Genomic DNA, 12,802 nt, shown 5'->3' with positions numbered 1-12,802 from the left:
GAAATAAGTCAGACATAGAAAGCAAATACTGTATGATCTCACTTCTATACGGAATCTTAAAAAGTCAAACTCAAAACCAGAGGCGGGGTGGGGAAAATCAGAAGTTGGTCAAAGGGTATATAAGATGAATAAGTTCCTGAAGATCTAATGTGCAGTATGGTGACTATAGTTAATAATACTGTTTTGTATACTCGAAATTTACTAGCAGAGTAGATCTCAACTGCTATCACTACACCAAAGAAACTTTAAAACAATACCTATGTGAGGTGATAGATGTGTCAATTGAGTGGACTGTGGTAATCATGTCACAATGTATACATACACAAAAACCTCAGGTTGCACACCTTATATATATGCAGTTTTTGTCAGTTATGTCCTGATAAAGCTGGATATATAGACATATCTATAGCTTTCCTTCAAGAAAAAATAACAGATCCACCCCTTAGAGTATTGACAATAAAAAGAAAAATAAACAAATGGGACCTAATCAAACTGAAAAGTTTCTGCACAGCAAAGCAAACCCTAAACAACACTAAAAGACAACCCACAGAATGGGAGAAAATCTTTGCAAGTGAATCAATGGACAAGGGATTCATCTCCAAAATCTATAAACACCTTCTGCAGCTCCATACAAAAAAAACAAACAACCCTATCCAAAAATGGGCACAAGATCTAAACAGACAGTTCTCCAAAGAAGACATACAGATGGCCAAAAAACACATGAAAAGATGTTCAACATCACTCATTATTAGAGAAATGCACATCAAAACCACTCTGAGGTACCACCTTACACCAGCCAGAATGGCCAGCATCAAAAAGTCTACAAACAGTAAGTGCTGGAGAGGGTGTGGAGAAAAAGGAACACTAGTACACTATTGGTGGGATTGAAAATTGGTGCAACCACTGTGGAAAGCAGTATGGAGATTCCTCAGAAAACTAAACATAGAACTACCATTTGATCCAGCAATCCCACTCCTGGGCATCTATCCAGAGAAAACCATGACTCACAAAGACACATGTACTCCGATATAAATTGCAGCACTCTTCAATAGCCAAGACATGAAACAACCTAAATGTCCATCGACAGAGGAGTGGATCAAGAAGAGGTGGTACATATACACAATGGAATATTACTCAGCCATCAAAAAGAACGAAATACCAGCATTTTTAGCAACATGGATGGACCTAGAAACGATCATGCTAAGTGAAGTCAGCCATTCAATGAGACACCAACATCCAATGCTTTCACCGACATGTGGAATCTGAAAGAAGGGCAGACTGAACTTCTTTGCAGAACAGATGCTGACTCACAGACATTGAAAAACTTATGGTCTCCGGAGGAGACAGTTTGGGGGGTGGGGGGATGTGCTTGGGCTGTGGGATGGAAATCCTGTGAAATCAGATTGTTATGATCATTATACAAGTACAGATGTGATAAATTCATTTGAGTAATTTAAAAATAAATAAATAATATATATAAATAAAAACAGTAGATGAAAAATTTAAGGAAAAAATAATTAATAAAAGATAAAATAAATAAAAAATAACAAAATATTCAGGAATAAATTTAGCGAAATAAAGTGCAGTGAAAACTACAAAATATTAAAATAAATTAGAAAAGATTTAAATAAAGTCATATCCCACATCCCTTGTTTAAAAGACAATATCGTTAAGACATCAATATTCTCCAAATTGATCTACAGCTTTAAGAAGATCCCTATCAATGAGCATGTGGGTGCATGCCTTTTTTAAGGAAAGTTTTGTTGGGATATATGCCCAAGAGTGGGATTGCTGGGTCATATGGTAGTTCTATGTATAGATTTCTAAGGTACCTCCATACTGTTCTCCATAATGGTTGTACCAGCTTACATTCCCACCAACAGTGCAGGAGGCTTCCCTTTAACATACAGCAAAAATGAACCTTTCCACAGAAAAGAAAATCATGGACTTGGAGAATAGACTTGTGGTTGCCCGGGGGGAAGGGGAGACAGTGGGATGGACTGGGAGCTTGGGGTTAACGAATGCAAACTATTGCTTTTGGAATGGATTAAACAATGAGATCCTGCTGTGTAGCACTGAGAACTATGTCTAGATATTTAAGTCGGAGCATGATAATGGGAGAAAAAAGTATGTATACATGTATGTGTAACTGGGTCCCCATGCTGTACAATGGGAAAAAAAAATTGTGTTGGGGAAATAACAATAAAAAAAGAAATATACAAAGAGGTAAAAATCATGAGTGGAATAAAGCAGATAATAGGAAGATGTATATGAGAGATTTAACACACAAATAAGGGAACTCTAAAAAAAATAGAGAGAGAGAGCATGCGGTGTAGAAAAAAAGAGCAAAGAGGCAAAAAAAAAAAAAAAAATAAAAGATCCCTATCAAAATCCAAAATCCCAGATTACTGTTATTTTTTACAAAAATTGACAAGTTGATTCTATAATTTGTATGAAAATACAGTGGAGACAAAATAGCTAAAACATTCTTGCAAAATAAGGAACAAAGGCAGATTCATACTTTCAGATTTCAAAACTTACTATAAAGTTTCAATGATTGAAACAGTGTGGCACTGAAAAATGATACACATATTGGTCCATGAAATTAAAGTCAAAGTCCAAAAATAAACCCTTACATTTATGGTGAATTCACTTTTTACTAAGGTGCCAAGACAATTCAGTGTGGAAAGAATCTTCTTTTCAACAAATGGTTCCAGGACAACTAGACATTCACACCCAAAATAATGAACTTGTATCCCTATATCACAGCATCCATCAAAATTAGCAAAATGGATCATAGATCTAAATTAAGACTAAAATGATAAAATTCTTAGAAGAAAACATAGGAGTGAGTTTTTGTGACTTTAGCATAGGCAACAGTCTCTTAGACATGGTACTAAAATCACAAGCAACAAAAGAAAAAATATATGTAAACAGGGCTTACTCAAAATCAGAAATTTTGTTTCAAACATAACCATAAAAAAATTAAAAGACAACCCATCAAAGCAACAAAAAATCTGTAAATAATAGAATTGATCAGGGCCTTCTATCATAATAAAGATATAAATAAGCTAAATTTTTTAAAGATCTGAATATATATTTCTCAAAGATATACTAGTAGCCAGTAGCATGAGATAACATCATTAGCCACTAGGGAAGTGCAAATCAAAATGAGATACCCTTCATAAAGAATATAGTGTGTTGGCAAGAATATGGAGAAAATGGAACCTTACACATTGCTGATGAAAATGTAAAATGGTACAACCACTTTGGAAAACAAACCAGCATTTTCTCAAAATGCTAAACATAATTACCATATGATTCAGCAATTCCCTCCTGGTTATCTCCCCGAGAGAAAGGAAAACATGTCTACACAAAAATTTATACAGGAATGTTCAAAACATTGTTTTTCATAATAGCCCCAACTTAAATGTCCATCACCCAATGAATGGATAAACACATAAAAATGGAATATTATTCAGCAACAGAAAGGAATAAAGTACTGATACATGCAGCAACATGGATGAATCTGGGGGAAAAAAAAGTATACTAAGTAAAAGAAGCCAGTCACGAAGGTCACATATTGTATGATTCCATTCATATGAAATGTCCAGAACAGATAAATCTATAAAGGCAGAAAATAGATTAGTGTTTGCCCTGACTAGAAAGATGAGGGAGATAATGAGAAGTGACTGGTAATAGAGTGATGAAAATATTCTGAAATTGATTGTGGTGATGGCTTCACCACTCTGAATATTACTAAACACCCTTTATCTGTACACTTTAAATTATTGTATGGCATGGTGATTACATCTCAGCAAAGCTGTGAAAAAGAAGAAAGGAAGGAGAAAGAGGAAGGAGGGCACAACCGAAAGAAGAGCAAGTGATGATGGACTTGAAGGGAGTAGATGATCCCACCTACGTTAAAAAGAAATAAGCCTAGCTAGAGAATTGGAGGACAGGATGGGAGGACAAAATGTAGTTCCTTTCTTTAGGAAAACAATAACCGTTTTTTTCTTAGATTCAAAGGGCAATTCTATAGCCATCCTTCACACCCTCTCCAGGGTTTCCTGGAATACATATTTTGCCTGGATCCCACTTTTGTGCCATCTTCATCTACCCTATCTCAACTGTGTCCAGAGTCTTTCACGTGCTACACTTTGATTCCCAGAGAATCCCTCTGGTGTTGTCTTTTGATAAATAAAATCAGTCCCACTGAACTCTGCCCTCACTTCCCATCTGTAGAGAATGGCAGGTACTCTTTCTCTACCCAGAGTGGTGGTCCTGCCAGGCAGAGGAGGAAGCAGGATTTGCCACCAGAAGGAGCCCAGGTTTTCAAAACAGGTGACTTGACATACCCACCACCATCTCGCATGGAATTAACTTATTTTTAAATTTAGATCAATACATTACTGAATGTGCACCACAGTCAGACGCAGTTCCGGTAACGGAGAGGGAGTGGGGGAGGTATAGGCGAATATAGAAGATTTGGGGAACATGTCACAGCAGTTGGAAAGCTTACCGCCTGAGGGAAGCTTCCCTCTCGTGCACAAAGCCTTCCACCATCCCTCCCAGGCCTCTGCCCATCATCAGTTAGAAAACCCACCAATTACTCCACCAGGCAGCGGGGTTCCCAAGTACTGGCTGTAACTCCTGGAGCATCCTTCTGTGAACTCCACATCTTCTTCCCTAGGACTTCCTGCCATGCATGGGTCCACTCCCATGAGCCATCTCGGAACAAGTCTAATTCCTTTCCCCTCACACACCCAGCCTCCCAACCCTCAGGTTTCTTCAACTCCTCGCCTCTAGGAGCGCTCAGACCTCCTCCAGACAACCCTGTAGATCTCCAGACTCCAGTTTCCTCTTCCTGGCTTCCCTCTCTCTGGCTACCCTACCTGTCACTGACAATCTCCAGGCTTGAGCGTGGCTGGCATCTGACTCACCTCAGTGCCCACTGCCCTCAGCCTGGAGTGACATTCAGCCGAGTCTGCGGAAGAAGCCAATGCCCACGGAAGTCTCTAGGTCCCGGAGTACCAGCTCAGGTGTGGCCCCGTCCAAAAGCTTTCCTAACTCCCCAGGTGGGTTCTTCTTCCCGCTGCAGACTCCCAGAACACCCCTGCTCTAAGTAATCACAGAGCGGGTAACTTCCCCAAGCACGTGGCCTCCCACTCCCACTGGGAACTCAGTGGGAGCAGGGACTATGTCTGGTTTTCTAGGAGTCCTGGAGCCCTAATGTTTCATAGGAACCTGGCACCGAGGGAAGTCAGGGAAGCCGAGGCAGGAAGGAAGGGTGAAGAGTGAAAACAATAAATGAGAAACTGAGTGAATGAATGAATGAATGAACGGCGGGAGGAGGGGATAGCAGCTGAGGTGACCCCAGTCCCTTGACTGCTAAAAAGAAGCCAAGCGGAGGAGGTGAGAAGCAGAAATGGGTGACCCTTACCGATTTGGAGGTCCGGCCCGCGAGGTCAGAAGGGCAGGAGGGCGGGGCGGGGCCGGGGCGGGGGCAGAGGCACGGGGCGGGGGCGGGGGCAGAGGCACGGGGCGGGGGCGGGGCCCAGCGGGCGGGGGTTGCAGGGGCGCCCGACGAGCGGAGAGAGGAAGCAGCTGTGCTGCGCAGGCTAGGTGCTGTCGCGCGGACCGGCACGTCGAGGCTGCCAGTGCTCGCTGCGCACACGACCCTCGCTGCCCGCCGCTATGCCCTCCTATACCGTCACTGTGGCCACCGGCAGCCAGTGGTTTGCGGGCACCGACGACTATATCTACCTTAGCCTCGTGGGCTCCGCGGGCTGCAGCGAGAAGCACCTGCTGGACAAGCCTTTCTACAATGACTTCGAGCGCGGCGCGGTGAGGACGCGTGTCCCCGATGGGCTGGGCAGCTGGGGCCGAGTGCGGGCTTGTCCAGGAGCCGTCCGGGCAGCTGGGACCCAAGTTTGGGGAGGAGGTCTTCCTGGGTGAGGTCAGCAGGGCGCCGTGCCTCTCCCCTGGGAGTAGGAGACGGTGCAAGATTTGCTATCCGTTTTACCAGTGGGTTCCTCGAGCCTCTGAAAGGTCCCTTAACTGGGCAAGTGCTGTGAGCAGCGTTTCTTGTGCCCCACCTCATAGGGCTCCACGCATGGCACCTCGGAGTACCTCAGAATCTCAGGAGAACATGCAGATCTGGAAGTCCAGAGGCCTGAGTTCCATCTGGGCCTGACCTCTAGCTTACTCTCTCCCATCTCTGGGCCTCAGTTTCCCCAAATGTAAAGTGCAAGGGTTGGCTTCAGGTTGGTCCAGGAGCCCGGATGAGCCCAAACCCAGCTGGTGGCCCAGAGTGGCACTAGCTTATGTCTCCACACCTGGGCAGCTCACATTCTCAGGACAGGTTCCCAGAGGAATGCAGAGAAAAAGAACAAGACAACCCAGGCCAGGAGAAGTCTTTTGCAACCCCAGAGGTCGTCACTAGCTCCCAGCAGAGTGTACAGCAGGGAACACTTCCACCCAGGGTGTGAGGGCTCAGAGGAGAAGACCAAGGAGGGTTTTTCCACTCGCATCCTCACTAGAGACCCTGGAGCTGGGGGAGTTCAAGGAGCAAAGGGAGCCAGTGCTTACGGCACCTCTAGTCTGGGGTGCCAGAAGCTGTGAGCCCATGCACAGGTAGATTCATTCTGAAGTGGGCTCCTGATGCTGACCTGGACATGAATTTGAGCCCTGTGGCTTTTTCCATGAGCATGGCGGGTCATTTCCTCCCTGAGTGTTTAATGGGACGTGCCCAGTCCACTAGCATGACTATTGGGATAGTCCCAAAGCACTGCAGGTGCCCAGGAAATATCTGTTCCCTTCTGCTACCCTCAGCTCCTGAACTGGACCCCAAAAATTTAGACTTCAAAAGGCTGTCTTTTCACCACTTCCTTGATTATTAGTTTGAACCATAAGGAATTGCTCATAGTTGACTATTGTTGACAAACAAAATTGGCAATTCCATATGGTTCAACCAAATACTTGTTGGATAAAAATTTGGGAACGATGTTTTAGGTCTGCAGAGCCTAAAGTAAGCAAATAATAGTCTACTCCTCTTCCAGATTATAAACTAAGTGGGTTTGATTCCTACCCAACAGTCTCAGAACCTTGCTATAAACCAACCTGGCACTTGGCCAAGTTTAACACATTAAGCTGACTTCAGCTCCCTTCTAGAAGAGTTAGATGTTGAGTATAAGAACAAACTCCTATTGTTTGGTTTCCCCAACCAGGGAACTGGCCAGAGGATGGTGGTATAGGAAGGCTAATGAGTTATCCATTTGGGATGATGACACCCATTTCTGAAGCACCCACATTTATTATCCTTGTTTCATGGATTTCCCCCAACACTTCTGGCAGGGGGGGTAGACTCCTTCCCCTTTATAAGCAGTCCCCAGTGGGTCCATTCTCCACACACCACACACTTCATTGTGTTCACGCCAAGGTGTGTCTTCTTGGAGAGGAGACACTGTGCTTTGACCCATAACAGGGTCATTGGAAGAAGGGTGAAACCATCCCTCTGTACGTTATTTCCCCGCCCTAAGAATTCATTCAAATGACATTATAATTAAACACCTCAATGAGAGTTCCAGAAGCAAATTTCAGGAGAGATTTGCATGTCACATTTCCATTGAGGTAAGAGGCAGCAGGTAGGGAGGGGCTGCCACTGCAGAGGATTCATCTGACTCCTAAAGGCTCTTTGAAAAAATTAACTTTTGAGAAAGTTCCTGTTGATGCAGTTACTCCACACTTGGTCTTGCACAGCCCAGAGCTACTTCCTCATTCCAGCCAGTGTCTCTTTAAGTACAATCTGTCCCTTTTGCTTAAGGTAAAGGAGAAATCTTAGAGGAAATGCTTAGGGAGAAGATAAGGCTATCTCATTTTAGCCAAAAAGTTTTACAATTATTAATAGATAATAACAGCAATGTTAACAACAATAAAGACTATTTCTAAGCAACCAATTCAGTCATTTCCAGTTAACCACACTCCTCCTATGCAAAATTCAGTCCTATGATGGACAAGACTAATTTTTTTCTCAACAAATGGAGTCACACATCCCTGGTTATTTTCATCAGACTTCTGCAGAGTGATTTAGGACAAGACTGGGCATCAGAGATCTTCCTTGGTGAGATTCTCTTGTCAACCATCAAGCTGTCTGCTGGGAAAGCTCTGGCTGTGGGCCGACATAGCCCAGACACTAGCCCAAGTCTAGGCAAATTTAGCAAATTGATTTGTTTCTTTGATTCTATTGATTTAAAGTAATTCAAGTGAATGGGGTGACTTTCACAGATCTGAAGACATCTAGGAAATCTTACTTGACCTTTTTCATTCCCTGGCAGCACTTTTAGAAAAGCAAAGGGCAACAGAGTGATGTTTAATTTAGTGTCCTCAAATGTACTCAGTAAATGTGAACAAGTCTTAAAACTATCCTTACTTCTCAAATCTTTTCAGTCTTATAATGTATTCATGAAGAACATATTCTAGAATACTGCCTTCTCAGAAGTAAGAATTCTTCAGTAATCCTGAAGAATAAATATTTCCTTGTGAGTGTCACTCTCGCTATCCCCTACCTTCCCTCTCTGTCCCATCTCTTCCCTACATCCTGCCTCTTCTTCCTCCTCTACCTTCTGCCGTGCCCTACTGCCCACAATTCCCCAGTGCCCCCCGTTTCTCTCTTCTGTTTTGTCTGCAGGTTCCCCCAGCCACCCCCTGCTTCCTCAGTCTCCCTAACCATTGCCCTGGTCTCTCCCTTGTCCACCCCTTCATCATCTTCCTCTCTCTCTGCCCCTCAGCCCCCTCCTTTCCCCTGCCCGCCACCAGCCCCTCATTAGCCCTATCCGAGGTAGGCAGTCCAGGCTGGGCCACATCATGACTCTCCTCTGTCCTTGCCCCAACAGGGATCTGGGGCAGAGACATGTGAAACCTTTCTTTAAATGCTGAAATGAAGATCAAACAAAAACTGGCCAACTAACACTTTTCTGAACTAGTCAAAAGCTTTAAAGCCAAGTATCCAATAGAGTTGAGAGCAACCGTCAAAATCTGCAAATTGGAGCTTCTGAGAAATGAGGCTGGTGAATACCATGTTTTCCTGTCTCTCTCCAGCATCTGACCACTGCACCTCCCACCTCTATGCCAAGGAACTCCATGCTCCAGCCTCCTCCAATAGACAAATTCCCCACCTCTGTGCTCTCTTGTTCTCTGGATCCCAAATGCCCCACCCATCCCCTCTCCTCTCCACTCAACTCACCTCTGAAATCTTGCCAACTCTCAAGAGCTGCCTCAAATGCCATCTCACAGGAAGCTTTTCCATGTCCCCTGCCCCACCCCACGTTGCCCCTTCATACTCCATGCAGGAGTTGAACCAGGGCTCAAAGCCAAGACCCTGGCTCCCCATCCAAGGCTTTTCCCATAGAATGGCCATGGGGAGAGCAGTGAGAGCACCTCAGGCTGGGCCATCACCCAGGGGTAGGTTCTAATCGTGGAGCCACCAAGAACTCACTAGCATGGTAGCTGCCTGACCTCTCCAAGCCTCAGTTTCTATCTGTGAAATGAAATAATCATTCACTTAGCCAGGCACACGGGCTGTATTTATTGCGCCATCTATTATGCGCCATCTACTCCTGAGACTGTACATCGTGCAGGACGGACATGTGATGTTAATATGTCAAGGCAAATAGTCCACAGACCCAGCATCCATCCAGTGTACTGGCCCAGGGAGAGGGAGGAGGAAGGTCTTCACGCCCTGTAGCTCTTTGTGCCTTCCTGAGACCTGACTGCTGTTTGACACATGGGACCCTGAGGTCTTCTCAGAGACCCTTCTCTATCCTCTCTGACTTTCCAGCAGTGACTCCCTTGGATGCCAGAGCCACAGTCACCAGACTCTGTCCCTGAGACTGCCTGAATTAGGTGGGACTGAACTCCTCCGGCCCTGGTTTACCTCCTGTAGCATTGGGCCTGAAGCCAGGGCCAACCAGAGACACACTGGACTGGTGGGCGTGTCCCTCTGCCCCTACCAAAGACCATCAGATGGCAGATTGAATCCCTGTAAGTGTGTCCAGTGATTTCATCCCGAGTGAAACTCCAGGACCCTCTGCCAGGGACCTATAGCGACTGCTGGGAAAGAGGGACCTATAGTGGGTCCATTCTCCAGTGACTGCCTCCCAGGTGTGCACAGGGTGACTCTGTCCTCCCCTCCCTCAGAGAAGCTGCTCCATCTTCCAGCTGGACACCTGGCCCTTCCTCTGAGAATTGCCCAGTCCTAGAGAGACTCCCTGAGCCCCATCTCCTTCCCTCTATGGTCCAAGGTCCTGGGCTCCTCCCTCGCATGAGAGTGGCCACCGCAGAGGCTCATGGCCCCTGTTACTTAAGAATAGCCCTCCTCTTCTGCTTCACCTCAGCCTTCCTGACCTCAACCTCCCAGACACCTGCAGCCCCCTCCAGCCCTTCAGAGCCACTTCCCCTGGAGAAACCGCCCTGGGCTGGTCCCAGGCCCCACCATGCACTGACTTCTCTTTGCTCAGCCTGCACTGCCAGTAACAAAAACACCTTCTGTTCTTACTCGGCCTCAAAGCCCCTTCTCTATTCTCACAGAGATTACTTCCAGGTTTTGAGCCAAGATGTTTCTGCTTAGGTGCTCAGTTTCTTCCTCTCATCTCTACTTCTGGCTACTCAGTCTGGCGTGTGCAGTCAGGCATGGGGCCCACACCAGCTCAGGGCTGCTTGAGGCGATGTGGGGTCTGCTGACCCCCAGGAGTCAGGGAGGGAGGCCAGGTGGTTCTGATGCATTCAGCAGCTGGCAGCCTGAGCCCTTGGAGAAAGGGGCCCACTCAGACATAATGTTGTTTGGATTTCTCAAAAGTCCCCACGCTAAGCGTTATCTCCCCTTGATAGATGAAGAAACAGAGCCTCGGGGAGTGAAGCAGTTTGCACAGGCTTATAGTCTGTCACTTTGGAGCTGGGATGTGACCTCAAGGCCCCCTGAGGCTGGCCAACCTGCCCTGACACCCAGGCTTACCTCGCCTTCTGAATCTCATGGCCCTCAATGGGAATTTCTGTTTTGGCCCCACAGGAAGGCCATGATCTCTGCAGAGCCCCATGGCAGTGGGACCTGGAATGGGGTTGGACCACCCAGTCTCCACTCTGCTTCTCCAGATGGGCACTGAGCCTCTTGTTCCATCAAGATCTTCCTGTCCTGGCCCCCTGATGCTTCAGTTCAGGGCTCTCCCTTCTCCCCACCCCCTGGAAACCACCCACTAAGACCTATGTCCTTCCTTTCCTCCCCCTCCTCCCAGCTCCTCAGGTCATCCAACCCCTCACTGGGGCACTTCTCCCAACTCTGTACCCAGGCCCTGCCACTTTCTCCCCAGGGATCAGCACCCAGAGGTATGGACAGGCCCTCTGCCTGAGGTCCCATGGGCCCTGGGAATCAAGGCTCTCTGTAACCTCATCTGTGGCCCCTGCTCTCTCACAAGACATACTTTTGGAGGGCAAGGAAGCTTCTTTCACCTGCAGGATGGAGCATCTGGCAGAACAGATGTGCTTGCACACCTGTTAGGGACCTAGCACACAGGCTGGCTCCTCTGTCCGCAGAAACAGGTCCTCTCACTGAGGACCAAGGCCCTGACCACAGGGCACTAGGAGGAGACTTCTGCTTTCTGACCACATTTGTCTGGCATCTGTGGCAGCCAGGACAAGCAAGCTGCTCACTGTGCTCAGAGCCAAGTGGTTTGCTAAAAATGTCCAACTTCCCGCTTCTCTTATGAGGTCCTCCCAGGGGTCTCCTGGCTGCTTGGAGGGAGAGGGATGGAAATGGGGACACACGGAGTCATGTGCAGGAGGAACACCCTCCCCTCCACTTAGTTCACTAGTACACTGAGAACTCTAAGTTCTGCACCAAGGAAAAGTTCAAGGATGGCTGAAATCTGGCTTAGAAAGTGCCTTAGAGGGCCTGGAGTCCGGGGCTTCCCAAACCTCCTGGTCTTTGGAACCCCCAATGCAATGCTGAGCCCCTAAGCGGCAACATGTACATCATCCAGCAGCCATGGAGGGGCTGCCCAGCACTGCCACTGTGCCAGCCCATCTCCTGGGGACAGAAGCCCAGTAGCAGCCTGGGGAACAGCAGTGCACACGGCTGGAGGGGGCACCATCCAGCAGCAAGGCCAGCCTCACCCCAGCGCTGTGCCTTGGATGTAGTGGGACGGGCTCATCCAATTTTCTCAGCATCACTGTGGCTCCGTGAACCGCAGAGGCCCCGGGACAACTTGAATCTGTGCAACTTCACTTGTATCTGAGCCTCCTCATTTCCACTCAGCTATTTGCCCCACGGGGAATGAGAGAGAGGTGGAAAAGCCTGGAAGTGGAGTTCTAGCTCTGCCAACTCATAGTGGAAGTGGGTCTTAGCTTTAGGGTTTTCATCTGAGACACGGGTCATAACTTGCCTCTCCTCCCAGACTGTTGTGGGATCTGTAGCAGTGTCAGCAAGCCCTTTGAAGGCTGTAAAGGGCTGCCCCTGTGTTCAAGGGTCAGTTTGCCCCCCGTAGGGTAGCAAAGCCAGCAGCCTTGCTGCCCTCGATATGATGGGGCAGCTGCAGAGGCCCTTCTCGAGCTCACCTGCAGAGGGGACCCCTGCCTGGAGTCTCCACGTCCAGCCTCCAGCGTCCAGCCAGGGCCCAGTGCAGACAGGAGGAGATTCCTCTCTAAGCGGTGCCAACCCTGACTCACCAGACTTCTGTCTCCCAAAGGTAGAGCTGGGGAATTGGCCGTCTCTGTCCCCCAGGGTCCAGGGCATGGCTAAATGTAATGAGAG

General features: G+C 47.3%; 3 protein-coding genes across 4 annotated transcripts in view; 1 reads left to right on the top strand and 2 right to left on the bottom strand.

The window, feature by feature from the left end:
• The window catches only part of LOC100152956 (olfactory receptor 6C74), a 76,508-nt gene extending 71,038 nt beyond the window's left edge, over positions 1-5,470 (bottom strand). The window contains exon 1 of one of the 2 annotated variants that reach the window (XM_013983472.3): positions 5,444-5,470. The gene's annotated coding sequence lies outside the window, so the exon portion shown is untranslated. The remainder of the gene's footprint in view (positions 1-5,443) is intronic. The other variant, XM_021073091.2, reaches the window with a different exon arrangement.
• The window catches only part of OR13A1 (olfactory receptor family 13 subfamily A member 1), a 41,740-nt gene extending 36,232 nt beyond the window's left edge, over positions 1-5,508 (bottom strand). Inside the window, exon 1 of the mRNA XM_084996638.1 lies at positions 5,444-5,508. The gene's annotated coding sequence lies outside the window, so the exon portion shown is untranslated. The remainder of the gene's footprint in view (positions 1-5,443) is intronic.
• Positions 5,509-5,595: 87 nt separating this feature from the next.
• The window catches only part of ALOX5 (arachidonate 5-lipoxygenase), a 47,954-nt gene continuing 40,747 nt past the window's right edge, over positions 5,596-12,802 (top strand). The window contains exon 1 of the mRNA XM_021072736.2: positions 5,596-5,847. Coding sequence (XP_020928395.2) covers positions 5,698-5,847 — 150 coding nt within the window. The 5' untranslated portion in view covers positions 5,596-5,697. The remainder of the gene's footprint in view (positions 5,848-12,802) is intronic.

Source organism: Sus scrofa, chromosome 14, assembly GCF_054392235.1.
Source record: "Sus scrofa isolate SSC_HxYL_T2T_F1_AM1 chromosome 14, Sscrofa_HxYL_maternal_Yorkshire_Landrace_v2.0, whole genome shotgun sequence".
Taxonomy (NCBI): Eukaryota; Metazoa; Chordata; class Mammalia; order Artiodactyla; family Suidae; genus Sus; species Sus scrofa.
This window is presented reverse-complemented; position numbering and strand designations above follow the sequence as displayed.